This window comes from Aspergillus piperis (genome assembly GCF_003184755.1).
Source record: "Aspergillus piperis CBS 112811 unplaced genomic scaffold BO85scaffold_5, whole genome shotgun sequence".
Taxonomy (NCBI): Eukaryota; Fungi; Ascomycota; class Eurotiomycetes; order Eurotiales; family Aspergillaceae; genus Aspergillus; species Aspergillus piperis.
This window is the reverse complement of record NW_020291595.1, coordinates 1320220-1346050: the sequence shown is the minus strand read 5'-3', so window position 1 is coordinate 1346050 and position 25831 is coordinate 1320220. Positions and strand designations below refer to the sequence as shown.

General features: G+C 51.3%; 10 protein-coding genes across 10 annotated transcripts; 4 read left to right on the top strand and 6 right to left on the bottom strand.

Moving 5' to 3' along the window:
• Positions 1-690: 690 nt before the first annotated feature.
• On the bottom strand, positions 691-2696 carry BO85DRAFT_518634 (putative C6 transcription factor). The gene is made up of 3 exons (XM_025664983.1): positions 2503-2696; positions 1678-2388; positions 691-1616 (listed from the first exon to the last, which is right to left on the bottom strand). Exons 1-3 carry the CDS (start codon positions 2560-2562, stop codon positions 816-818), a joined length of 1572 nt encoding a protein of 523 aa, XP_025517801.1. The 5' UTR covers positions 2563-2696; the 3' UTR covers positions 691-815.
• Positions 2697-3472: 776 nt separating this feature from the next.
• BO85DRAFT_486330 (F-box/WD repeat-containing protein) lies at positions 3473-5662 on the bottom strand (the record flags this gene model as incomplete). The annotated part of the gene is made up of 4 exons (XM_025663383.1): positions 3473-3664; positions 3741-4452; positions 4514-5160; positions 5240-5662. 4 exons carry the CDS (start codon positions 5660-5662, stop codon positions 3473-3475), a joined length of 1974 nt encoding a protein of 657 aa, XP_025517800.1.
• A 1599-nt stretch (positions 5663-7261) lies between these two features.
• BO85DRAFT_518632 (Mn(2+) transporter ATX2) lies at positions 7262-9343 on the bottom strand. Its single transcript, XM_025664982.1, has 3 exons — positions 9056-9343; positions 8000-8971; positions 7262-7945 (listed from the first exon to the last, which is right to left on the bottom strand). Exons 1-3 carry the CDS (start codon positions 9103-9105, stop codon positions 7762-7764), a joined length of 1206 nt encoding a protein of 401 aa, XP_025517799.1. The 5' UTR covers positions 9106-9343; the 3' UTR covers positions 7262-7761.
• A 334-nt stretch (positions 9344-9677) lies between these two features.
• Positions 9678-10697, bottom strand: BO85DRAFT_367163 (3-hydroxyacyl-CoA dehyrogenase; the record flags this gene model as incomplete). The annotated part of the gene is made up of 1 exon (XM_025655810.1): positions 9678-10697. The coding sequence occupies one exon, from the start codon at positions 10695-10697 to the stop codon at positions 9678-9680; it is 1020 nt and encodes a 339-aa protein (XP_025517798.1).
• A 776-nt stretch (positions 10698-11473) lies between these two features.
• Positions 11474-13187, top strand: hat1 (histone acetyltransferase catalytic subunit HAT1; the record flags this gene model as incomplete). The annotated part of the gene is made up of 4 exons (XM_025661552.1): positions 11474-11489; positions 11567-11842; positions 11914-12178; positions 12227-13187. The coding sequence occupies 4 exons, from the start codon at positions 11474-11476 to the stop codon at positions 13185-13187; spliced, it is 1518 nt and encodes a 505-aa protein (XP_025517797.1).
• An 84-nt stretch (positions 13188-13271) lies between these two features.
• BO85DRAFT_252410 (uncharacterized protein) lies at positions 13272-14416 on the bottom strand. Its single transcript, XM_025654945.1, has 3 exons — positions 14360-14416; positions 14204-14295; positions 13272-14146 (listed from the first exon to the last, which is right to left on the bottom strand). The coding sequence occupies exon 3, from the start codon at positions 14133-14135 to the stop codon at positions 13350-13352; it is 786 nt and encodes a 261-aa protein (XP_025517796.1). The 5' UTR covers positions 14136-14146; positions 14204-14295; positions 14360-14416; the 3' UTR covers positions 13272-13349.
• A 406-nt stretch (positions 14417-14822) lies between these two features.
• Positions 14823-15754, top strand: BO85DRAFT_447740 (U6 snRNA-associated Sm-like protein LSm4). The gene is made up of 3 exons (XM_025659780.1): positions 14823-15010; positions 15078-15269; positions 15345-15754. The coding sequence occupies exons 1-3, from the start codon at positions 15008-15010 to the stop codon at positions 15513-15515; spliced, it is 366 nt and encodes a 121-aa protein (XP_025517795.1). The 5' UTR covers positions 14823-15007; the 3' UTR covers positions 15516-15754.
• Positions 15755-15880: 126 nt separating this feature from the next.
• Positions 15881-18212, top strand: BO85DRAFT_393796 (pentatricopeptide repeat protein; the record flags this gene model as incomplete). Its single annotated transcript, XM_025656897.1, has 2 exons — positions 15881-16519; positions 16578-18212. The coding sequence occupies 2 exons, from the start codon at positions 15881-15883 to the stop codon at positions 18015-18017; spliced, it is 2079 nt and encodes a 692-aa protein (XP_025517794.1). The 3' UTR covers positions 18018-18212.
• A 2299-nt stretch (positions 18213-20511) lies between these two features.
• BO85DRAFT_457931 (putative phosphatidylinositol-3,4,5-trisphosphate 3-phosphatase) lies at positions 20512-22591 on the top strand (the record flags this gene model as incomplete). Its single annotated transcript, XM_025661551.1, has 3 exons — positions 20512-20514; positions 20807-20891; positions 20973-22591. 3 exons carry the CDS (start codon positions 20512-20514, stop codon positions 22589-22591), a joined length of 1707 nt encoding a protein of 568 aa, XP_025517793.1.
• A 323-nt stretch (positions 22592-22914) lies between these two features.
• Positions 22915-25809, bottom strand: BO85DRAFT_447738 (putative phospholipase A2 (PlaA)). Its single transcript, XM_025659779.1, has one exon. The coding sequence runs from the start codon at positions 25713-25715 to the stop codon at positions 23205-23207; it is 2511 nt and encodes an 836-aa protein (XP_025517792.1). The 5' UTR covers positions 25716-25809; the 3' UTR covers positions 22915-23204.
• Between the last annotated feature and the right edge of the window lie 22 nt (positions 25810-25831).

Here is a 25831-nt window from a genome sequence, read left to right as displayed (position 1 = left end):
AAGATGCACACGGAGTTGATTGTAGTAGTGTAGTTAGGGATGGACATAAAGACTATATATGGGATTGACATCATGAGTCTACGGAAGAGGTCTGTCTATTTCCCGAAGCGACGACATAATGGATGAGTTGTGGACTGAAACTGAAATGCAACCTGACAGATGTAAAAGTAGGGCGCCCCTCGCACAATGCTTTAGACACCTCTATCCAAGGAGACTTTCCATCGTTGCTTTTCTCCCTCCAGCTGGTGGCTGGCTGGAACTATGCATGCGAGGTTGCATGCAATGCACGCCTGGCGCTTAAGAGTGGTGGAGTGTGTCATGGGTTCTCCGCAGAAGTATCAAGGGTTATCTAGAGAGAGCCTACGTAACACATCGCTTTCCTGGTTGGTTGAGAGGCACTAATCCATGTTAGGGAAGGGAACTCGGCAAATTATGTATCGCTAACTTGCAGCTACCAGGGCAGGTGATAAGGACGTGTTTTTGAGACTGACTGTTTCTCTCTTTCAAAGATCCGAAGGGAGACACCACCTCGATGTAGCAGTTGGGCAAAGGACGAATTTAATCCAGCTTTATCAAATAGTGATAATCCGTATCATGAATGATGACAATGGTAAGACTTACGTTGCAATGATCGGCCGATGGCTTGAAACAGGCCCCAGCCAAGTTCGGTCCATTGCGGTTATTTCTTTTCCAAGAAGCAGTAGTTGAATTATTACGAGTAGCAAATATATACATATTAATTTACAGGTAAAGTTTGTCCAACCTCATGTTAGCCCCGCGGGATACCCCATGTGCATGAGTCCGACCTTCCCTACTTACATGACGGACACCTCCCTCACCGGCCGTTCCAAAGAGTACAATTGTGGCATGCTCGACATGACATCCCGCCCATCATAACTCGCCAACATAGTAGCCAGCTTGATGCCAGCTTCCGAGCCCGTCCGGGCCATTACGCCTCGGATCATCTGCGTCTGTTCGGGCGTAGCCAGTCCACACGACAGAATATACCACAAAGGCCACAGCATAGTATAGAGGTAGAAAGCTCGAACCCGAGACATCCCCTGCTCAGACGGTGGCATCGGGTTTCCAAACATATCAATCTCCCCAAAGCAAAATGGTACACTCCGACAAGAATCGGAGACCATCTCGAGGCTTAGCCGTAGGCCATCTGCCTCATGCTGAGACGCTTCTTGCTGAATACCGGGGGAGTCAACCAGAGAGACTAGTGCTCGGAAGAGATCTGCCAAGACGCTGTGGATGAAGATTCGAAGGACACGGTAGTGGGCCCAGATAACCGCAGCAATCATCTCTCGGTACGTGAGTGCATCCTCACCGGTGTGTGATCGGGTCTCGAGGGGTAGCCAGATGTCCGATAAGGTTTGGGTCCATTGAAACAGTTCTGAATCCAAGCGTCTGCAAGAGTCGATCCATGACGCTAGCTTCGTGATCCCCGCAGATTGCAAGGAATCCGAAACAGATGTTGGCTCTGAAATCAGCTTTCTGACCTTGGACGCAATTATCATAAGGGATTGTAGCGGATCTGCGCTGTCGAGACGCTCAACTAGTCGATCAGAGTCCAGACTGGGTTTCCCCTTTAGCAAAAGGAACTCGATTTGCTGGACTATCCGTTAGCATTCACCCATCCATTACTAAACAGAGGCATCCGAATTGACTCACCATACGAACATACGCATACTTGAACATATCCAAACCCGCCGCATGTCCCAGCTGACTCTCCCCCCTCAGTCTCGTAAGCGCCTCAAATCCCACCGTATGCGCACTAGTAAGCCCATGGCGATCTCCCGAGATGTCCTCAAACAAAGACAGAATAACCAACGTCGCAAACGTCTCATCCTTCGCCGCCTCAAGCGGCACATCCAACGCCTCCTGCAGACGTCGCAGCGCCAATCCAAAGCGATGTCTCGCCTGGGTCACAACCCCGGGCACATTAACCCTATTGCTGAGGGCCATCAGGGCCGTTGCATCGACAGCTAATCGTAAAGACAATGATGCGGGGTTACCCAGATTCTGATCTCGACAGTCAGCATACAAAGACGGAAGGAACCCCAGATGTCCCATGCCGCCGAGTGCATTGCATTCCACGATGGTGAATTGATCGAAGAAATAGCAGATTGCTCTTTCTTCCCATGTGGAATCGCTAATATGATAAGCGGGCAATGTCGCCACTTGCAGATCCTTGCCGCCGCTTAATACATCATGGTTGCTGGGCTGCTGTTTACTTGACGAGGAAGAGCAGGCATTGGCCTTGCCATGGATGAGTTGCTGCACTTTGTACGTTTCATTCCGGAAGATCCCATCCGGTCGGTAGCCCGGGCATGGCTTGCCGTGTATGCCGCAGTTTCGGCACCCCGGACGGCCTTCATCGCACTGAGAGGCAGCTTAGCGTGGGGTCATACAGATGAACAGCATACCCATTGGGGTGGAATGATATGCAAGGGGCATGATGTGCCATGACATGTCAAGTCTGCAGATCTGTCCTACCTTGATTTTCCGTTTGCGACACAAATGGCACCCCGTACTTGGCTTCCCGCCGTACACCATCTTCGTCTACTTAATAGGGGCCCAGCTGCGGGATAGATCATGCAGTGGAAGCGACATAGATGAGGACAATTTTTTTAAGTGCTTCGTGAAGCGAATATATCAAAAGTTTGATGGCGTCGTCGCAGCTGGTGCCTTGAAGGATCGACACAAAGAACCGTAGAATACGGGGTCTTGCCATTTTGAGGGGCCAGTCAGGTGATCTCCATTATCAACGAGAAACAACCCCGACTACATGTACCACCCCACAGCATTACGGCACTTTATCGACCCCTTTCGTTTAAATTGATGCATACGCTATTATCTATTCTGGTCTCTATTCCTCTCATCTCGGAGCCCTTTCGGGATACTTCTAAGAACTGACTATCTGAACACAAATGAAAGAAAAACCTCACCAAGGGAGACAAGGCACGCTGGGGTGTAGTCGTGGTGAAAGGTAAGCTCAATGTCTTCGCTTTGTAGGACCAACAGTAGAAACACCAAATCGTCTGTAAATGGTAAATACATCATCTCCCGAGGCGGGTATCATCTAACCCTCGAAAAACAAAAAGTAGAGGTAAACATATCATGAGCCAATCACGGTGCCCCTAAGACTCCTGCAGGTACAACGCATCAAGTAGCCCACCCTTTGCCATTTTGTAACTCCACTCCACGTTTCCCATGAAAATTTCGAGAACAAGACCGGAAAATTGAAAGAAAAGAGATCCGTTTAGACCAAACACCCAGAATGCGAATGCTGATGTTCGATGACCTGGCAACGCTGACCGCGCCTCGTTTGCCTAGCGACACTCAGGTTGGACCAGCCGGGTCGTTGAAATCAGGCGCTAAAACAATAGGTATATAGACGGTAACGCTTGGATTCATAAAGCAGGAAAGAAGGACGTGCTAGTCATTGCGAAGGTGGAATCCCCAGTCAAGAGGCCGGGGCATCCACCATGGCCTGGTCATCGTCACTATTGAGCGGCACACTAGGCGGGGGGTCCGAATAGCGCTCCCTATGTCGGCTGTCGTTACTCGTGGGGCGCAGACCCGGCGTACTGGAAGCACTCTCCACTATCACAGCATCGTCGCCATCTTCTTCGGGTGGTGGTGAGAAAGTCCAGACCTAGAACACATTCATTCCCGGTTAGTCTGTGGTAAAATGTAAGAGACAAGGGAAAAAATGAGCGAATGTTCCTTACCTCCATCACTGTGCGGCCTGCTCTACTAGCCATGATCACAGCTTTCTCTTCCTCAAAGGCAACTCGCCAAACAGCCTCTGCCGGTGTCGACAGTTCTCTGAGTAGTTGGCCGGTCTGCAAACTCCACACCTTGACACGACCGTCACTACCACCACTGACGATTCTGGAACTGTCGAACTGCAAGCTGGTAACGCTGTTATCATGAGCCGCAAGTCGGTGAATGGGAGCCATCTTGGTCAACGACCAGACCCGGACAGACCCATCAGAACCACCAGTGACCAAGGTATCTCCCCGCATTTGTAGCTGTCCTACTAGGGAGGTATGGCCCTGGAGGATAGCATGGCACTGGCCCGAGTGCGGATCCCAGATCCGCACGCTGGTATCCAAACTGCCAGTGGCGATGCGTCTGCCATCAAACGCGATAGCATAGATCTGGCTGAAGTGGCCCGAGAGCGTCCGTAAGCATCGGCCCTCAGAAATGCTCCAGATGCGTGCCGTAGTATCATAGCTTCCCGAGACTACAAGATCTCCATGAATGGCCAGGCAGCGGACACTAGCTTGATGCCCGACGAGAACGTTCTTGCAGGTACCCGAGGCCAGATCCCATATCCGCAGCGTTGTATCCCGTGATCCCGAGATCGCCGTGTTCTTGTCGGACATTTTGAGGCAACGCACGGTTGACGTATGGCCACGTAAGAGGTAGAGACAGGCACTTTAATTTGATTTGTTCGTCAGTAGTGACCTCCGACTGCAGGCCGTCATAGTTTGCTTACCCGGTCGCCATGTTCCAGACCCTCACTTCACGGTCGCACCCACCACTCACAAGAATGTCATCCCAGGGAACCATCGCCCATACGCCCATCACATGGCCTTGAAGAGTTCTTTGGTTATCCCCGTTGGTATCGTATACATGAATCTTGGCATTGTCTAGCGCGACCACGATATACTTGGGGGTTAAATGCAGGCTTGTGACCACTCCCTGGTCGGGTGTGATGTGTCGCTGCGTACAGCGCCCACCCTTGTTCCAGGCAGATTCCACCATGTATTTTTGCTTGAAATGCGATCTGTAGGACAATGGTCGGACCCGTCTCTTGCGTGACGGGTATCCCGACAGGGAGAGCCAGTCTCCCGACAAAGAGCGCGACGAAACGTCGGGCAGACCCTCTCGAGGCTGGAGAGTAGCCACAGGAGGTCTCCTCTGCAACCCGCTCAAGGACTGAGTACTGGACACAGCATGCAAAGGCTGACCATGGAAAGGGTCGACGAAGTCCCGATCATCCTCTGACAGCCTCCGGGATGCATACGAGTGCTTTTCGCATAGGTTTTTCCACGTAATGTCATCATTCAGCAGTTCCCGCCAGCGCTTCGATACTTGGGATGATCTTGCCAATGTTTTCGGGTCATCGATGAATGATAGGACCTAGTAAAGCCAAGCGAGACAGATGTCAGCCTTGTTCGAGCGGTGAGGACATCCGCACCGGAAGAGGTAACTAACTCACCCTCAGACATAGTTCATTTGGGAACACCTGAAACGGATCTTTTCTCAACCGGGGGCTAACATAGCTGGAGACAAAGCTGAGATGCTGGCTATCGCACAGCCCCAATATGCCCTCCAAGAACTTTTGCTTCCGAGCGTTGGAGAGAGAAGAGAAATGTATCCGAGCGTTCAGCAGAAAGGCATCGTCTTCCTCGTCGGGTGTCTGCCAGGTGGGAGGTCTCTGATGAGGAGTCGGACTGGGAGCAGGCGTGGGAGGTGACGCAGGCGCTGAGGGAAGCAAGTTGGGGGGAATGGGAGTACCGGTCTTGGTGGACGAAGAGAGCGATCTAGAATGAGCACTGGAAAGTGAGGCGACCGAATCTCTGGCTGCAGATGACTTTGATGGCGCAGTCGCCAGCTGCTCAGGCACGCTGCGCGGACTCATCCCGGTATCTACTGGATGGTTGAGTGCTCGTGGACTGCCGCGGTGAGGAGCGGTTGTGTCATCCAGGGGATTGCGTATAACACCCGACTAGCCTTTCACACGGTGAACGAGATATCCCTACGCAAACCCCTTGCGACCCTTTCTCGTTCATAAACGGAGAAGGCGTAGCACAGAAAACGAGAGAATGGGGTTGCTTTAATCCAAAAGAGAAAACGAAGGCGGAGGGGAAGAGCGAGAGATAAGACGGATGTGGACGATCTCCGCCGGGGCAGGGAAGACGAAAGGTTGGCGGTAGACAAGGGAATAGGGGGGAAGAAAGGGAAGAAGAGAGTGGGAGTGTGGGTGGTCGGGTCAGAAGTTTTATAGATACCAAAAATGGCTGAAGAAGGAAAAGAGGGAAGAAGAAGAAACGGCAAAAAAAGTTAGAGAGTAAGTTGGAGGTAAGGTCACACTGGATGGGGGGAAGTTTGGAAGGAGACCGATGGGGGGGGAAGAGAAAGATGAGAGGAGAGACGACGGATTGGTAGGTCCCGTACAGAGTAATGGTAAGTAACTACGTACTAATGGTACTTCGGTACAGCGGACGGAGGGCGGTAAGATCAGAACTAATCAGGACTGAGTGCGGCCTTCCCGACGCCATCCAGAAGCAGGCGGAGAAGAAGCGACGAAGGAAAGACAAAGTCTGGATCATGCGATGTCGTGACGGGTCAGGTGCAGCCTTCCTCTTCTTCTTCCCCCGGAAACCCTCCAAACCAGCCCAGATTACCCGCCAAGCAAAGCCGATGGCGCTTCTTCTCTGCCCCTGATTCGTGCAGCGGTATCGCTGGAAATCCACCCATATCTCCCCGTTGGTACCAATCCAGATTAGTCAGCTCCCAGAATAAAGTACCTTAGTAAAAGTTAACGATGAACTAGTTAGTCTTAACTAACTAGTAGTGCTACTGTCCTGGCGCTGCTCGTGGTCGGTACCGACTATCCTGACGGCGGCAACGGTATGGAGGTTTGGGATACATACAACGAGCACCAACTGTTGGTCTTATAGATGATAGTTGGTTATAAAATAACCACTGCTACGTCCCCAGTGGAGACAGGGCGTCATTGCTCCAAGTCCGTCTCCACGACCAAATATTGCCCCATCCGCACTCTCGAGCCGCTGTGGTCCTGTCTACGTCTATCGACTGTAGCTCTTACACATCTCCCACGCCATAGTCTCCCCTAGAATGAATAGTAGATGATGGCCGGAGAGACGAGCTCAGCTGAGCAGCCAGCAAATAGGACCAAAGTGCCTGTTCCACACTATATTTTCTCTGATACCTACAAGGATCAATACCACTGTCGTCACCAACTGCTAACTAGACGACGTGAAGTTGACGTGGAGTCTCACCCGTCTCGAGGCCAGGAAAATCTAGTACGTAGTCTACCACAGAGAGACAGTTCCAAAAGCAAGGCACCAGAGCACCATGTCTGGTGCTTCGGTCTAACTTTTCGGTTCCACTGCAAGTCGTAGAAGATATACCGGTCTCAACGCGGGAGTGGAAGAACGGCATGCGTCGTACAACCATGGGTCCACGCAGGAGCCTCCCGTAAAAGCTACTAATGATTCAGTCTTGCCGAATAGTTTCATCACTGCCCCAACGTGGGGAAGAGGTAATTCTCCGACTTCTCGGCGCACCGTTATACCAACCACATCTAAGCCAAGTCTACGTCAAAGTGATCACGAGGGAGGAAAGAAGCGAAACAAATTGAAAGAAGACGAAAAAAAACACATGCAATTATGATCAAAGTAGAGGGTTCAACCGCACCGTGCAAATGCTTCAAAATCGTGGCCATGACGTGTGGCGGCACTGACTCAAGGACAATACAACAAGAAAGGCATAACCCCGCAGGGAATATAACACAAAATCGCCGCGGTTCCCCAAGACTGGGAATCCGCCCAGTAACAACTGTCAAGATCTATTACACAAGACAACCTCCACGGTGTCTACAAAAATTTGTCGTCCGTATTTTATAAAACGGCGTGTAGCTCACTGACCCAGGAGAGCTAAAGGCAAGAGAAGAAAGAGACATGGTGTGAATCCAGAAGAGGATTTTGATAGTATCTAGTGGGCATGGCCAATCTGCAGGAACAGTGGAAGAACCATGCCAACAACAGAAGCGATCAGGTCCCTCATAGACTTGTCCGATGCTGACGGTGCTTCTCTATGGTCGCCGTATCCGTTGACCTGAGACTCACGTGACGATGAGTTCGGGCTGTTTTCCTGCATCGTGTGCATAGCAACGTATCTAGAAACATCAGTATCACCATGCACCGTAGGCGCTAAATATTGATGAACTTACAGGAATGTGCCAGCCGAGAACAAGAGAAGTACACCGGTTCGCCAGCGGTTCCCAACGCCATCACCTTCTGAGCCCGAGCCCATGATCTGCACAAACAAAAATGTCATGAGAGCACCCACAGGAGCAGCCAAACTGAAAATCAATAAATGCGCTCTAGCGGTACGACTAGAAAGGCCCTGCTTCAGTAGCACTGAGGTGAGGCCAAATGATGCGGGGGCTTTGTGAACCATGATGGCCAGGAAGATGATGAAGCTCAGCCCAGTGTCAGAGCTAGATGCACCCAAGGCAATTCCATCGGCGGCAGCATGAATGACAAGTCCAGTTGTCGTTGCAAAGCTGTGGCTTCTCCTGGGAATATTTCCGGCGTCAAGCAAGCCCCCCTCGCGTGACGGCGACGAATTACGCCGCAGGCCGGAACCCAAATTATCCAGCGAAATGTGATAGGGAATTCGCTCCTGTTTGGAGGATGACGCGAAGACGGGCAGTTTGTCGATGAGGTACATCAGTATAAAGCCACTAATGAGTGCAATTCCTATCCAAGCGTGGGGCGAGTTATCTTCGTCGTGATCCTCGCCGGTGTGATCGTCCGATGTATCGTCCTTGCGTCCCATAATTCTGGGCCTTTCATCTAGTGTAGAATGCGTTGTAGGTACCGTGACAGGTGCGGATGGCAGGTCGGATAGCACCGATCGAGGCGTAAGTTCGACATCAGAGGAATCTAGTCCTTCCAATGTCCTCGGGAAGTTGGTCACAGGTACAGCCTGGTGTTGCCAATTGACGGCTGTTGTCGATCGGCTGCTAAGTTCTTTCCGACTGCTAAGGGAGTTTGCGCTGTATAGGGTTTCGACTCCCTCCGGAATAATAACGATCAAAGATGTCCCAACCAGAACTCCCATACCAAGGGAGGATATCAATCTCAGCTGAGAAGGAGAAAGTGTGAAGGCGAGCGGTAGTGATCCCACGACAAATGATCTATGTGATGCAGCGGGGAAAAGCAAATTAGCATTGACAGTTCGCACCGAGCAGGCGACAAGTTCCAAGGGGTAGTCGACTCACGTAATGGCCATCACAATGCTCAATGCGAGCAAAGTGAAGAGTCCCTCCATGATCGGCCTCTTGTTCCAGAGCTTCGTCCGTGCTCTAGAAGGTTTCACTCATGTTGCCAACTCCAAGACCAAAATTCTCGATATGCCCCTGATCCCGCGGCAGCGGTGATGGCGTCTAAATAGAAAAGCGGACAGGCGAGCTGGAAATAGGCCCGGAGAAGCAAGTGAGACAGGGGAGACGATGGAGAGCGGGCGGAAAGCAGGTGTTCCAAGGCGGTAGGAGACAGAAGAACTGAAAACGTGGCGGAGGTGGACGGCCCTGATTATGGATTGATTGCGATTTGCCGCAGTGGGAAAGGCACGCCCCAGTCCGAGGCACGGGAGACCCACTGCCGCCCCAGGGATGGTTTATAATTATCTCTTCGGCTTCATGTTCTTCTTTTACTTACAATGTATGGGGTAAACACATGAAAGGTTATTTTGAATTTGCTCAATCCACCTATGAGTACATGTTGATGGCTTCCAAGCATCGGTGAATTATCGATTTAGCCAGTCGCCTGGGAGTTTACAGGCCGCAATATCCAGACTTCCGTGGGCATCAGTTCCGGGAGGGTTAACATCATGTCTGTTCCTCATACTTCAGGTCCATGGCGGTTGTAATCCTTCATTTGGATCCCAATGATATCCTTCAGCCGTGCTTCCTTTATCTGGATTTGTTCCGCAGACACCGTTCCATAGGCTTCATTCACTTGTGCAATGACCTTTTCCTTCCACTCCGTTCTTTCGTCCCCCTCCACGTTGATTCTCCCCTGCCCATCCCATATGGTTTGCATAGTGCCACCAAGCTTGTTCAAGAAGGAACCTATGCCACCTTCTCCCCCGCCATACTGATAGCTCTCAAACACACCGTTTCCAGCCCATCGTGGTCCCAAACTAGCCATCAGTATCGTGTCCAGGTCCTTTGCATCTACAACATCTTCCTGAACCAGATAGCAAGCTTCCCGTAGTAGGGCGAAGGCTAACCGATTTCCCACAAACCCTGGAATCTCTTTTCGAATGACCACAGGCCTATGTCTCGATCCAGGTAGAGAGAAGTATTCACGAGCAAATTCCACCCGCTCAGCGGAAGTTTCTGGCGCCGGTACGATTTCGAGAAGAGGCATTATATTCGGTGGATTGAAAGGATGCACAACAAGCAAGCGAGATTTGTCCTGCATCTTGGCTTGCTGAATAGAAGCAGCAATTCCAGAAGTGCTTGTCCAGAAATGCGCAGAAGACGGGGCTACTGCTTCGATCCGGGTCCAGGTAGTTTGTTTCCAGTCAACATTTTCCGGTCCTTGCTCCTGGACAATGGTCGCCGACGCGCATGCGCTTTCTAGGGTCGAGTGAATTCGCAGACGGCCAGAAGAGACAAGAGACGCTACCAATGACGTTGATGGTTGAGATTCAGGACTTGACCTAGGTTCGGTATTTGGTGATGGCAGCTCGCTCATGTAAATCGGTAGCGTCTTATGGATATATTGCTCGAAATCCGGTCTGGTATCGAAGACATCAACTATGTTGCTCTCACGAGAGAGATGAAGCGCTGCCATGGATATGCCGATGGTTCCCAGACCGATCAAGGCTATCCGCTGTGAGCTGTACACTGACATGTTGATGGTGCCAAAGATTTGAACGACCTTATTGGAGCTGTGAATTTGCGTTAAGATGACTGTGTAGAGAGCCAATGGCATCAACTGGGCAAGTTGTATGACAGTCTGGGGTTTATGTTTATCGCAGCAGCAGTGGAATCAATTGCGGGGTGCCAGAGATAACTTGCCCCGCCATTGTAGTTCTTAAGAACTACTACTACTAACAAATCAATGAGTCGTCTAGTAATGGGCCGGGGACCTGGAGCCGAGGCACAGCACCTGATTTTCGGACCACCGATACTCTACCTCCTAGAGTACAGAGTCTTGACTTCGTGCTCAAATGAATCCATTTTCAAATAGTTCTTGAAGATTCATGTATGCGAGGTTAGTATGTTAATCCCTACGTCGACGTCATATGAGGCTGCCAGTTTGGATATATTTTGTCGCAGCCATTCATAGAAAGCCAGCACAACTACTGCGAAACTTATGCTAAGACTAAGATTGTAAAGGGATTGAAGTGTCTCCATGCATACCTAATGAGATTTCTTTTCTTTTTCTTTTTTGGTGGCAGAGCTCTTTGTCTCATTATCATCTCATCTGACAGACTGCGGAGGAATCCTACCGGCGCTAAACCGAAAACGGTTATAGCTAGCTAGCTCCGCGCAACGCGAGGTTCGAAAGAGCAACACGCGCCATCTTCTAGGCAATCAAATAAAGCTCCTGCGCTCTCCCACTCAAGCCATCTCTAACCCAAGTCTCTGCTACAGTAGTTGGCTCTCCACTCGGCAACTGGCACAATGAGTGAAGGCGACTGTAATTATACCCCTTTCTCACTCCATTGTCATCATATTCCATGTTGCGAGTCGGCTGACTGAATTGGCCTCACTTAGGGACTTGCGACGCCAACGATGCCGTCCATCTGACGATCGTCCAACCCGGCGAGACGAAAGTCAAGACGATTTCCAGCTTTCACCCTCAGTTCACATATCCCATCTTCGGCGATGAGGAGCAAATATTCGGTTATAAAGGGTTGATTATCCGCTTGCGGTTTGCAGCCCATGACCTCCGCCCGAATATCAATATCTCTTACGATGAGAAGTTCAAGCCCGTTGGCGATATTGCCGCTGTCGACCTGCTGGAAACATTGAAACCCTGGGTTCCGGAAGGTTGGTCGCTGTCTGTTCCAGATAGGAATAACCTCTGTTCCCTTTTGGCTAACTCAGGCGCATTATTACAGAGGCCTTCGGTTTACTTCCCGACTATGAAAAGGCTGTCCAGGAGGACGAAGATGCAAAGGACTTTGTACCACCTGGCAAGCTCGTTCACAGCTATGTCACTCGAGACAGAAACTACGAAATTTGGGCCGGCTCTCTCGCTGATCCTCAAGTTCGACGACTACTGGACCGCGCGCAAATCTTTGTATCGCTGTTCATCGAAGCCGGTACACCTTTGGTCACGGATGATCCTGAATGGACACTTGAGAGATGGACAGTCTACTTTGTGTATGCTTTATCCCGTCCTATGTTTTTCTACAGCTAACGAAGTTGAAGCTATGAGAAAGTGAAACCGCCTACGCCAACAGCTTCCCAGTACTCCATTGTCGGATATGCGACCACTTATCGCTGGTGGTTCTACCAGCGAGACAATACACAGGGTCGGACAGTTGTGAACGATCCATTCCCAGCACCCGAGATCAGACCTGCTCAGCTGCCGGCTCGGCTGCGAATCGCTCAATTCTTGGTTTTGCCTCCTCACCAAGGCTCGGGACATGGGACTCATCTCTACACCACCATCCACGCCGCATGCTTCAAGGACCCAACAATCACCGAGTTGACTGTCGAAGACCCAAACGAGGCTTTCGATGCCCTCCGCGACACTGCAGACTACCACATCTTGTTGCCGGAGTTCCTCGGGCACAAGGTAGACATCAATCCCAACCCTTACGGAGAGCTCTCAAAGAGGCAGCGCCCTCGACGCGTCCCAACATCGGCACTGATCCCTACGAAGTTGTTGCATGACATCCGTTCAAAATTCAAGATTGCCTCCACTCAATTTGCTCACATTATGGAGATGTATCTTCTGGGGCAAATACCTGCCAAGAATCGCCTAGCCGGGGGAGCCAATATGTCCCGACTACTAATCAAGAAGCACAATGCCGAGGATCCCAACGACCGCCGATACTACTGGTGGCGCATGCTCACTAAGCAGCGTCTCTACAAGCGTCATCGGGATCTACTCATCCAACTGGACTCGAGTGAGCGCGTCGAGAAGCTGGAGGAGACCGTGACGAATGTCGAGGAGGGCTATGATGCTCTTCTCAAGGCCTTCAACGCCCGCGAGGAAGCACTGAAGGCCAAGGAAGAGGAGGCCGGTGTGCTTGCAACCCCAGAGTCGACCGCTGTCCTGGGCGATGCAAGCAGCAGAGATCAGCGGGTAAAGCGAAAGCTCACAGTGGAAGATGAAGAAGATGAAGCCGAGAACGAAGAAGCAGCCAAGCGGACAAAGGTGTGAGCGATGCGTCTAATGTTCCTATATGCATGCCGTTCACCCAGCATTTCATTGTAATATTAAACATTATGAAATACTAAAACCACCCTTTTGCCATGAGCCATAACCATATCCTGAACTCCCATACTCCACGATCAGTATTCTTACACATGAAGCCATAGTCCCTCATGAATGATAGCTGGGCGGTGGCGACCCCATACTATCCAGGGTATCTATTGTCCCCGACAACGACTTACAATCCACACTCTTCAAGCTACTCGTTCCCGTCGACAAAGTAACCGTCGCCAACCCGACCGTCGACGACGCCTCCGTATCCGACTCCTCTCCACTTCCACCCTTCCCATTCAGACCAACATCCACATCATAACCACCCACTTCCTGAGCCACTGCCACCTTGGCCCGCGGCGGTGCACTTTCCCTCACCAGCTCTCCCACATACTCCAACGCCTGTCTGAAACCATGTATCTCCGCCTGCATAGTAACAGGAACAGGAGCATCCGCCCCAGCAAACACACCCTCGCCCTCATCATCAGACAACCTTCCCATCTCCACGTCCCTTTCCCGCACACCAACAGACCCCATCACAACTGCCCCATCATCATAGCTAAACCCCTGATCTTGGCACTGATACTGATAGTAAGAAGTCTTCCCTTCCCACCATTGCTTCCATCGATGTCTCCTCGCAGCGGCTTTGTACGCCCTCCGAGCTTTCCGCTCCTCGCGCTGGGCAGCCCGGTCTACTCGGCATCGCTGGCAACGCATTGTGTTGCTGCCGATTCGGTATGCCAGAGCGCAAAGCGCAATGATGCAGATGAGGACGCTCAGGTTGATGAAGTAGTCGCGGAGAGTGAGGGCCGAGAGCTTTTTCAGGAGGGAGGCGAGCCACTGGAATTTGAGGAGGGTGTGGATGTGGTCATTGTGATTGGGGTTGTCGTTGTTGGCGTTCTTCATGATGTGGGTGTCTATAAGGGTTGTTTAGAATGTGGGATATGGTAGATAGTAGTGAGCGGGGGACTAACCGGCTGCTGTTGAAATTGTAGTGGATGATGGTGATGGTAGAGGAATGGGTGCACCGGCTGCCAGGCGGGTGAAGTTGGTGGTGGTAAGACATATTAGAGTTAACTTTGTTAGTAGCCATTGCATGGTGGTGGTTGTGTGGGAGGTGCTACATGGACGTGGGAAGAGAGACATGGGATGGAGGGTATTATAGGTTCATGTAGTTGGCGCAGTTGGGGTGGATTGTAGAGAGTGAGACAGTGGTGATGTAGTAATAGATTGGTAAATAGGTACAGACGATGTTGTATTCATGAGCAAACTACCTAGGACAGAGAGTGAGAGTCATACGGGCTTTAGGACAGAGTTAAATGAATGGACATCCTTGGCCCTCGGGCCTCCTCTCCCAAGACCGGAGACAGACGGAGTTTACTAAAGAACCCTGTCTCATTAATTAGTGAGTATTATAGCCAGACACTAATCACAGTCACAACTCTAAAGTAGGGCACGTTACTTTGCTCTTACTGGTGCCAATCCAGATAAGCAGCAGCGCCGGGCGGATCTCGGCCCCATGTTTATCCGGCACTCTCCGTCGTTGCGAGCACCGCTGCTGGGGAGCTCGCGGGGAGCTTTCTTGGATTCATATTTACTCTGACGTCGTCAAGAAGGCTTCTATTTCGCTTTGAACTTCCTCTTTTCCTTTGACAGAATACGGCGACTTTATTAGAGTCTTTTCATCCTTTGCTTTTCACCTCTCACGGAGTTGGCTCCATCTGTGTTTCGATCCGCCCACAACGTCGATCCGTCCATATTGATCACAAGATCGCAAGATGGTAATCACCTCTGAATCCTACCAAAATCTATTATATCTGCTGTAGTTACTAACCCTCACATGAACAGTTACCTCTCGGTCTCCTGACGGCCGCGCAAGGCCACCCCATGCTCGTGGAACTCAAGAACGGCGAAACCCTCAACGGACACCTTGCCAGTTGCGACAACTGGATGAACTTGATACTGAAGGAAGTTGTTCAGACGAGCCCTGAAGGTGATCGCTTCTTCCGGCTACCGGAGGTCTACGTCAGAGGAAACAATGTGAGTTGCAATCCTGCGTCCACCCTGAATCGTATTCAATGCCGCCCCTCAGTTCCTCCCCCTAATCGCTTATAGATCAAATACCTGCGAATCCCCGAAGAAATCATAGAGATGGTGAAGGAGCAACAGGCGAACCAATCGCAAAATCGCAACCGCGGACCGCGTGAGGGTGGTCGGGGTGACCGAGGTCGTGGTGGAGGCCGGGGTCGTGGACGTGGCCGCGGCCGTGGTGGCAGAGACGCTTGAAGTGTTATTGGTTTTCTATCTACGAAAGAATGAGAGAGATTATGAGCGATACCCCGGGGGGCAAGGTTTAGTAGGGATTGAGTTCGCTAGGAAATGTCCGTTTTGACGGGTTAGTCGAGCATGGCCTTGGCGTATCTGGTTGTATTTGTCAATGGGAAAACATGCCACCTAGGCATCCTTCTTTTTTCCAATATGATTGTAGTGTACGGATTACACAAAAAAAAGTCAAAATTCGTTGAGCCTTGTCCGTAGGCTTTCGTCTCTGTAACTTTGCATGCATAGCGTCACGGTCACGTGCAGATATAGAGCTTCTTTCGGAGACCGACCAAGTTGTAGAGAATCTTCCGTCATTGCAAGGGCTCGAGATGCCGCGAACGACCCTGGTACTCGATGGACTGTGGTATTGCCTTTGTCCGTCGTTTAACGCTGCGACCTTCAATCGAGCTACACCTTCCTTTACAGCAGGGAGACGCATCCCTAAACATGATCGCATAACCGCTCTACGAAGCTCAATCTCGGATCCTCCGCGACGATGCCTCACCAATCTTACCCCACGACCGACCGACGCAGCCATTGAAATTGTCGAAGACAATAGACACACTTTTACTAATTCCTCATCATCCTCCGATCAACAACCCTCCGATCCTGACGATGCAGGCGCGCAGGATAATGTACGCCCAGGGGACCTTTTATCGCCAATGGAGCGATTGACCAAGCCGCCACCAGGCGTACCCAAGTATTTCAAACACCTACCTTCGCAACGTCTAGAAAATAGGCTACAGGAGCGAGTAGCTCGATATCCGAGAGTTCTAAGTGCAACGCAAATCCTGCGTGTTCTAATCCGAGACCGCCATGTCCGCCCGGAGATGCGACATTACCGGGGGTTGATTCTTGCTAATTCGGATCCCGAACGTGGGTCGCCACAGGCTGTTCGCGCATTACTAAAGGAGATGGAGGAAAATGGGATACCGGCTGATTCGGGGACACTTCATGCAGCGCTACAGGTATGATCTTCGTGTCTGGAAACGAGGCACTTGCTGACGTGCTCGCTTTTACTTTCAGGTCCTTGCGGTTCATCCGGATTACCTCCTACGTCAGGAGATTGTGCGCACGCTTCGAGACCGATGGCTTCCGTTGAGCCCCGCCGGATGGCACTTTGTGGTCGCTGGGTTGATTCGGGAGCACCAGTTCGAGCTGGCGTTGGATCATGTCGAGCAGATGGAGAGGAAGGGTATGGTCGTTGAGAATTGGCTGCATAGCCTACTCATATATTACCTTTGCGACTTTGGAGAGTTCGACGAGGTGGTCCGGCTGATGCGCTCACGGACAAGCCAGGGTCTAGACATGAGCTCGGAATTGTGGTTGTACGTGCTGGAGGTGGCGAGCGCTGCTCTGCACTACGATACTACACGGTACATCTGGAGACAGATGGTGGAGCTGCGATATCTTCATCCTGGTTATCCGCTGTGCAGCAATGTCCTTAGTGTGGCGGCGCGCGCTGGAGATACCGAGCTGGCGGCATCGGTGATCCGCTTCCTCGTCGAGGTCAATGTGCAGCCTCAATTGGATGACTACGAGAAAATGGTGGAGGCCCATGCTGTGTCGGGGTCTTTGTATTCTGCATTTGAGGTGCTGTGTAAGATGCATATGGCGGACATTGCGGTAGAGCACCGCTCCACGCGTGCCATTCTCACGCATCTGCTGCAGAGTAGAACGACCCCACGTGGCGCATGGACAATGCTGAAGCAATTGAAGGCCACCAAACTGACGGTGCCGCTTGGCTGCGCCAAAGTGGTGTTGGAGATGTGCGAGCACGAAGCCCTCGATAACCCGTCGGTGGTGTACGAGGGAATCGCGTTTTACAAAGAACTCTATGCGCTCTGTCCAGACAAGGCCGACGTTACTGTCTACAACATTCTCCTCGGCATGTGTCGACGGGCGCGCAATACCGAGGCGGGCATGTTCATCGCGAAGGAGATGGCATCTCTCGGCGTGATCCCGGACCAAGGAACATTCGAGCATCTCATCGTCATGTGCCTGGAAGCAGGCAACTTTGAGTCCGGGTACATGTACCTGCAAGATCTGCTGGGACGGGGGATCCGCCCCGGCGAGGAGACACGAGCTGCCATCCGGGAGCTCTGTTCGCCATCAGAAGACCCATTCGCGTCGCGCCTCAGGCATCATCCGCAGATCCAGGATGGGTCAGTGGGATGTCTTGTGGACGAGATCAGTAATACTCACGAGCCGCCGGATTCGACGGAGCAGGAAGAGGAGGGGAACGGGAAGGAGGAGTCGTTTCATCGCTCGGGACAGACACCGACCCAGGCAGAGATGGAACGGCAGGCGTTGCATAAACTCCGACGGGCCGCAGCCAAGGAGAGACGCAAGCGAAAGAGACGACTAGCAGCCATCGCACAGGGGCAAGAAGAGGAAGGCTGGTTAGACTATGAGCCAGGGGGGCTTATTCCTGAGGACCAGCTCGATGCGAAGAGTAACGATTGAGCTGGGGGAGAGAAATGGGCAGCTGGAAAGGGGGTGGTGTGTACCCTCCATTCGTGTATACTATTACTGTATCTAGTGTAGAATCTTGGCCCCTATGCCAACAACCTAAGCGATGTATTTAATTTCACAGGGACACAAGCTGACAGACATCAATTGAGCTGTCAGGAGAAACACTTGTCCGTGATTACTTGACAGACTGATGCCCGTGCTACCATGTAGTAAAATTAAATCACCACAAACGTGCACTGTCTCTGCCCGGGACATTCGGAGAAAAAGGAATGGGGCGAGTGGGGAGACAAGCAGCAGCCGAGGCCAGGAAGGATTCAAGCCACAGGAACCATCATGCAGCCAGCAGAGTCGGGGGATGAGAATCAACCCGCAAAACTTAGATACTGCGTAACTAACCCCTGCTCTATGTATAGTTAGTTTAGATTTTTTTTAGTTCTTGGTTAGTGTGCACTAGGAACCCCCATCTGCGACACGCGGGCGCAACATAATGGAACCATACCAGGAACCTCAAACCGCCGTTAGAATTCAATGCCCGGATTTTCAGCCCTGACCAGCGGTTTGAACTGGGCAGAAAAAAAAAACTGGCAATGGCTTTTCGTCCCACTTGTCGGAGAAATTTGAGGTTTAATTTGTTTTGCGTGGGATATCGCCGAGGGGAGGTTCAGGTTACTCCTGAACTAGATTAACTGTTGGTTCCTGGTTTGTTTGCTGTTGTACTGTGGGAGCCTGGGAGGGTTTCTATTCTTATCCGGGCTGCATGAGATTGGGATCGACTTGCATGGACCCTAGGAACTAACAGTACAGTAGTTTGGGATGTAAGGGAATGGATGTATGCATGAGTTGTCAATTGATTCTATCGTAGAAGTTCTTTTTGTATCATCGGCCAGCACAGACAGCTTTCTTTTCTTAATCTTTCTCGTGTAACCATGCAAATCCACGACAAACCTAGTTAAACTCTTCATAACTTTTTTTGGTCAAAGGGATAATCATATGGAGAACAAGAGACACACCAACACACACCGATCCTTTTTTAGTTCAAGGGATCGTCGCAGTTGGGCCAATGCTGGTTCGTTTCACCCGCAGCTCCACTTCTTCTTCCTCTCTCACTCCTCTTCTCTCTTACTCTCTGTTGGGGTCGAAATCAGAAGCAGTTCGGAGTTGCGCTTGTTTCTTGGTTCTCCTCGCCACCTGCACATCATCCCCGGCTTATTATAACTATTCGCCTCTGTCCTTCCCTCTTTCTCACTACAATCTACTATCTATCTACTATCTTACTTTCCTCCATTTTTATACAAAAGTATTGTATCCTTCAAATCAGCTATTGATAATACTTAATTACCTCCCTCTTATCTACTATCTCAATTATCAACTACCGCTTCATCCTCTAACGGTAGACATACATACATACACATCCTCCATTCGCCACTCGGATACTATACATCAAAACTTATTGTTACCTTCACCACACAAACAAAGGAAATATACTCTATCAACATGCAGCTCCTCAACTACCTCCCCGTTGCTCTCACCACCCTCGGCCTCACAGCCTCGGCTTCTCCTCTCCGCCGTGCCGACAGCCCAGCTCTAACCTGGCACGTCTCCAACTTCACCACTGGCTGCTCCCCGGCCGCCTGCACCTACACCTTCAACATTTACGGCGTCGCCACGGCCAACACTCCCGGTTTCAATGCCACCTGCACTGGTAACTCCAACAACACTGCCTTGACTGCCTGTGGTGGCAACCCTCAGGTCCAGTCCCGCATCCAGCCCGCTACCTACCCGGAATGGAACATCCGAGTCGAGCATGCCTGGACTCTGCCCGGCGACATGGAATTCTATGCTTATGGCGAGACCAATGTTACCTCGCCGACACCGAAGTTCACCATTCCTGTCACGGAGGAATATGGTGTTGCTTAAATTGCGCCTATAGTGGAATTATTGGTGGAAAAGGAGGTTGGAAGTTAATGACTTGAGGTCATGAAATGGGGTTATTACAGTATAGATGATGATGACGGGCGGAATGAGGACAGAATACTGGAAATATTTGCGGTTTAGTTTATGTATCATATTGATTATGGATTTGATGGGCTGGTTCTTGATGACTGTTTACAGTTTGGTTTTCGTTGGGTTTATGATGAATAGGGTTGAGGATCTATAATGTCTGGTTACAGGATGGTCTGGTCACGATGATTGATTGATCTGGGAAAAATATATCAATTAGTATAGTCGGAATCTACAATTTTTCAAATATTCAAATATACCGACACCAACATACATCACAAGTTTATGTTCCTTGATACAAGATAATCGTTGTAGTCTGGGAGATAAATTGATGGGGTTGGAATGTGTCCCGGTGACATCATCCCGACCCTTGCAATTAATCAAATGGCTTTTCCAATGTTTTCCTTGACAAGCTTGATCATGTAGCAGCTGTGCACTGCCTCTCTCCCCTGTCAATCACTCTGTGCTTGGCCTATCTCATCCCATGGCAAATACATGGAATATATAACCTTGCACAGGTTTCTCCAGTCTATCTGGACCATCCATTTTCCAAGAGGATCGCCAGGTTGACCCGTGCGTCATTCGCCTGGCCACCTTGTCTCCGCCACGATCCCCTCACGATTTAGGTCTGTCTTTCTCCCCCTTGCATGTTCCTGAGTATCCCCTGATCAGTTCGAGTAGAAATTCCACGTCGCTTGATCTTATGGTAAGCACTAATACTCTCTAGCCACTCCCTATCCTCCTTAGTAGCTGACCATGAAATGACTGGAGCTACGTAGGCGTCCATCCTCCGGCAAATCGTTGCCGGCCCCCGGTTACAACATCCTGAAGCTGGTCTAGACTTATGCTATGTGACCGATAACAGTAAGCGACCAACCCTATCATTCTTTGCCTTTCGAATCACTCCCTCGTATTAACTGATCACCTGCTCTTGCGCGCCTTCAGTCATCGCAACCTCCGGGCCCTCCTCCAACTACCCGCAACGCGCCTACAGAAACCCCCTGGACGAGCTCGTCAAGTTCCTCGACTCGAAACACGACTCCGACTGGTGTATCTGGGAGTTTCGCGCTGAAGGCACCGGATATCCCGACTCAGAGGTCTACAACCGCATCCATCATTACCCATGGCCCGATCACCATCCGCCCCCGTTTGCGCTTATCCCCGCCATGACGGGCAGCATGCGCAATTGGATTCATCGGCTCGATGAGCCTGGCACCAAGGAGCTGAAGGATAAAAAGAAAGACAGAGTCGCTGTCGTCCATTGCAAGGCCGGAAAAGGCCGTAGTGGCACTGTGGCCTGCAGCTACCTGATAAGCCAGGAAGGGTGGAAGGCAGACGATGCACTGCAGCGATTTACCGAGCGGCGAATGCGAGTCGGATTCGGGGCTGGCGTGAGTATCCCAAGTCAGCTACGGTGGGTGGGATACGTGGATCAATGGACGAACCAGATGGGGAAGAAGTATATCGAACGGCCGGTGGAGATCCTCGAAGTGCATGTGTGGGGACTGAGAGATGGAGTCAAGGTCGCGGTAGAGGGGTTTGAGGACCAGGGGAAGAAGATCAAGAAGTATCATCTGTTCCATCGGAGTGAACGTACGGTAGTCGATGATGGGAAGTCGAAGACGATGCCCTTAGACCCAGTTCCAAACGGACCTACCGATAACAACAACAAGAAACAACCCCAATCTGCCGCGACCTTTCCATCCAGAACAGAAGACAGCCCTCATCCATCCACCGATTCCCCCGCCAGAACAGACACTCCCCCGAAACACCTCTCCGCCATCGTCTTCCGTCCCAAGTCCCCCATCAGCATCCCCACCTCCGACGTGAACATCGACTTCGAACGACGCAGCAAGGCCGCCTACACCGGCTGGGCCATGGTAACATCCATCGCGCACGTCTGGTTCAACGCCTACTTCGAAGGCGGCGACCAACACGACTCCGGCGTCTTCGAAGCCGAATGGGAGGCCCTCGACGGCATCAAAGGCACAACACGCAAGGGCGTCAAAGCCTTAGACCGACTGAAAGTCGTCTGGCGATACGCCAACCAACCAGGCACTTCCCACCCCGACACAGGAAGACCCATCTCCGAGCCCAAGCCCGGTGAACCAATTCCCGAAACTCAGCCACCGGACTGGCACATCCGTAACGGCACTGGCTCCAACTCTGGTACTGACACCCCACGAGATCAGGACGATGAGAACACACCGCCGCCTCCCCCATCTAAAGAGCTAGAGGCCGACAAGGACCTCGAATCAGAACAAGACAGCAGCTCAACCAAATATAACCATAAAGACAAACATACTACTAACGAGCACGACCACGACCACGACCACGACCACGACCACCCCATCCTCTCAGACCTCAGCACCGCAGCCGCCTCCGCCGTGTCTTCGATACCAGGACTAGGCAAACAGCTGGGTCTGCGCAAGCAAACCGACGAAAGCAAAGACGTGAGTCTTGCGGGCAGTAGCGAGGACGAGTCAGGGAGAAGTTCAGCTACGCCTTCGCAGGCGAAGAAAGATGCAAAGAAAGAGTGGTCGTCTGTTGATGAGGGTAAATAGCACGGTAAACTTCTTGGGGGAATTTGGTCCAATATATATATGAATCAATCCTCTGATATGTATTCCCTGTTATATGTATAGGAGGGAGGTTCGACTGGATTGGACTGGTCTGAGTTACGAGATTTTGTATATACTACATAGTTACACGATACAGGTATACGAATACGAATGTACTGACAGCGAATGACCAGGTAATTTTCCCCCAATAGGTGCGTGTATCTCCGTGCTTGATTAATGTGTAGGTTTTAATAATAAGAACCCCTACGAGTATATAAGTAGTTTTATGGAGAACCTGGAAATGATAAATACCTAATAATCACCAATAACGAAACGATGCAATTTAGACTAAGGAAAAGAAACTAGGGCTCAAGCATCATACAACCCATACATATTGAGGTTATCATATCATATCACAACCATACTAGCATATCTAACAGTAGATTATCTACAAACAATGCCTTTGCTTGAACTTGCTAGTAGTAAAAGAACGAAACCAGGAAATCAGACACCGCAACTTAATCTCATTTCAACTCCAAATCTCCTCAATCCCCAACAAACTCCGCATGATAATGCCAAACATGCAAATTGTGTGCCAACAAAGTTGATTCAATTCCTACAGCGGCACGAATCCCTCCATTCGCTGCCTTGATTCCCGCTCCTCCCGCTGTAACCGATCATTCTTCTTTCGCTCGTACACGGCCCGCACCACACGCTTCACTTGATCCTCACCCTGGGCGAAGTTCGCCTTCGCAAGACCGACCACTGAGTCGATTTGTTCCGGCGTGTAGACGAAGTTCCATGTAGAGAGGAAGTCGTCGACGTCTGGGTTGATGGTGCCCGGGTATGGAGTCAGAGGCTTAGCCGGGTCGGAGACGCGGGCTTTGGAAGTGTTTTCGGATTTGCGGGCAGGAGTGCGGGACTTGTGAAGGGAGGAGCTGGTGGGGAGCTCGGGGGCCGATGGGTTGGGGAGTAAGGGGAAGTAGACGACGGCGATGCCTGCGTCTGGGCGCATGAGGTGGAAGTCGGATTCGGAGTGATCGGTGTCTTGTGGGTGGAAGAGGCGCTTGGAGGGTGGGGGTTCTTGGCCCGACACCATTTCTTGGGTGGTGCCTACCCAGATGTTGCAGTAGTCGAGGTCGGTGGAGGTGGAGGGATGGTTTTTCTTTTTATGTTGTGCACTTGTGGGTGGGGTGGTGGTTGTGTTGTTTGAGGTAGTATTTTGGTTGGTGGTAGGGCTGTTGGGTTTGCTTTTGTCCTGGGCTTCGGCCATCTTGTTGGCTAGCTCTTTCTGGGAGATGTTCTGGGCCTGACGGAGCGTTTCTTCGGTTTGTTTGAGTTGCTCGTCTTCCCTGGGCCATCCGGCGCCTATTGGCCAGCCCTTGACACCTCGTTGTCGAGCATATCCGTCTACAACGGAGAGCCAGTTCTCTTGTTTGATATCGGCTGATGCGTCGAAGGCGATGATGACGTCGACGTCTCTGCCAGGTCTGAGGAGCGGGTAGATGGGGAGGTTGTTGCTCATGCCTGCGTCCATGAGCCGGAGATGACGGCTTCGGAAGATGGACTCTGGACAGGACGGTGGCAGCTGATCTTTCATGCCGAGTACATAGTTTGGTATGGTGGCTGGGTCAATCGGGTGAACTCGCACTAGATCCTTCGTCTTGCCTTGGATGAGGGAGTCTATGCCGCTGAGGCCTGTGATGCCTTTAATAACGGGCCGTATCTCCTTGTAGTAATGAGACAATGTAGCACAGAAAGCACTTCCCCAGACACCCATCAATGCGGGCACGCGCAGCTCAGGAATGGGGGAGATCTCTTCAGGTTTAACATTGACTCCACCGTGGAAGTGTCTTCCCAGCGCCCATGTCGGTATTCCTGCACTGAGCTCCTCGCAGAAGAATTCGTAGGGTGTAAACTCGAACCACTGAAACCATGCCTCGCTTTTCGACTCTTTAATCAAATCTTCTGGCTTCTCTCGTTTCTCGAGGTTCTCTTGGTTCTCGAGCACAGGAATCTCATGGCGGACAGCCGTATAGATGGGAAGTGGATGAGCTCCGGAGGCGAGGTTGTATCTCTGGTTCGATAGCTTCAAATCCCTATCACAAACGCCTAATTCTCCCTTGGGCACCAGCAACCGCGCAGCCAAGAGCATGCCGTATATATCCACCAAGCCAAAATCGGCACCGGGATCACCTTTCAGCTTTTCGACCAAGCCGCTGAGAAGATATTTGTTTGTGGGAGCATTGGTGAGTAGCTTGAGGGCTGCCGGTGGAAAGGCCAAGTGGACTCCCAGTCTGTTTTTAAGATGGTCGACCATTTTGTTGAAATTGCGCCCCGTGATGGACGAGTGGTAGAGCGTCTGCAGCCAACAACTGCCACTTACGCCAGCAGTATAGGTAACACAATCCCATAGGCCAGCTTCTTGAGTCGCGAGGTACGAGCCGGTGCCAGCGACAAGCGCACGCAGACCGCCACCCGAGCCGCACATGGCAATGATGGGAACATCGTCCGGATGTATTTCATCTTCAGGGATGTTCAGATAAGAGGCCAGCGCCGCGGTTGCGTATTTTTGCCGCTTCTGTCTGTACGCCAATTCTTCGTTGCAGAGTGTATCCCCAACTCGAACTTTGGCCTTGCGGAGAATTTCTGGGTTGATGTCTGGGTCGTGAGCTTCGTGCCAAATATCGTCTGCAAGGGAGCCGGGCGCCATGGAGAGCTCGCGCTGGAGCTTCTGCACCGACAGTGGAAGCAATCGGGTCCAGTCCGGAATGATGTAGTTTTTGATGTTGTCGAGCTCAATCCAGTCGGGAGTGCCCACAGACTGCTTCACCCCCTCGAACTTTTGCAGCACATTCGTCCATATCGAGCCTGCATCATGGTGCGGGTCTTCCTTGGAGCCATGACCCAACGGGTTCCAGTCGGAGCTTCCGGATGATTTATCCGACCGTTTATCAGAGTCCGGGTTTGAGCTTGTTGAGAAGAAGCCTTTTGGGCCGGTCTGCAGCAGCAATTGCTTATTTGACTGAGTTCGGCCACTCGTAGTATAGAGGAGACCGCCGCCTAAGGCAATCAAGAGGGTAGGAGGAACAGTCCAGCGTAAACGCAGTGCCTTGGCAGCCCCCATGTTGCAATGGGTACTGCGTAGGATTGGGGAAGTGGCGGGAAGCAACATGCAAGTGATGAAGCCATGGCGGCCAGGCCACGACGATCGTGGCCGGACTCCATTCTTAAAGCGAAGCT

Bases quoted from the DNA above. Each gene is read 5' to 3' on its own strand.
- BO85DRAFT_518634 (XM_025664983.1), bottom strand. From the start codon at position 2,562: ATGGTGTACGGCGGGAAGCCAAGTACGGGGTGCCATTTGTGTCGCAAA. The intron at 2,389-2,502 runs GTAGGACAGATC...GCTGCCTCTCAG, and splicing joins GTCGCAAACGGAAAATCAAG to TGCGATGAAGGCCGTCCGGG. The intron at 1,617-1,677 runs GTGAGTCAATTC...CGGATAGTCCAG, and splicing joins AGTATGCGTATGTTCGTATG to CAAATCGAGTTCCTTTTGCT.
- BO85DRAFT_518632 (XM_025664982.1), bottom strand. From the start codon at position 9,105: ATGGAGGGACTCTTCACTTTGCTCGCATTGAGCATTGTGATGGCCATT. The intron at 8,972-9,055 runs GTGAGTCGACTA...TGCATCACATAG, and splicing joins AGCATTGTGATGGCCATTAC to ATCATTTGTCGTGGGATCAC. The intron at 7,946-7,999 runs GTAAGTTCATCA...TGATGTTTCTAG, and splicing joins TTCTCGGCTGGCACATTCCT to ATACGTTGCTATGCACACGA.
- BO85DRAFT_252410 (XM_025654945.1), bottom strand. From the start codon at position 14,135: ATGAAGAACGCCAACAACGACAACCCCAATCACAATGACCACATCCAC.
- BO85DRAFT_447740 (XM_025659780.1), top strand. The intron at 15,270-15,344 runs GTGAGTTGCAAT...AATCGCTTATAG, and splicing joins TCTACGTCAGAGGAAACAAT to ATCAAATACCTGCGAATCCC.
- BO85DRAFT_447738 (XM_025659779.1), bottom strand. From the start codon at position 25,715: ATGGGGGCTGCCAAGGCACTGCGTTTACGCTGGACTGTTCCTCCTACC.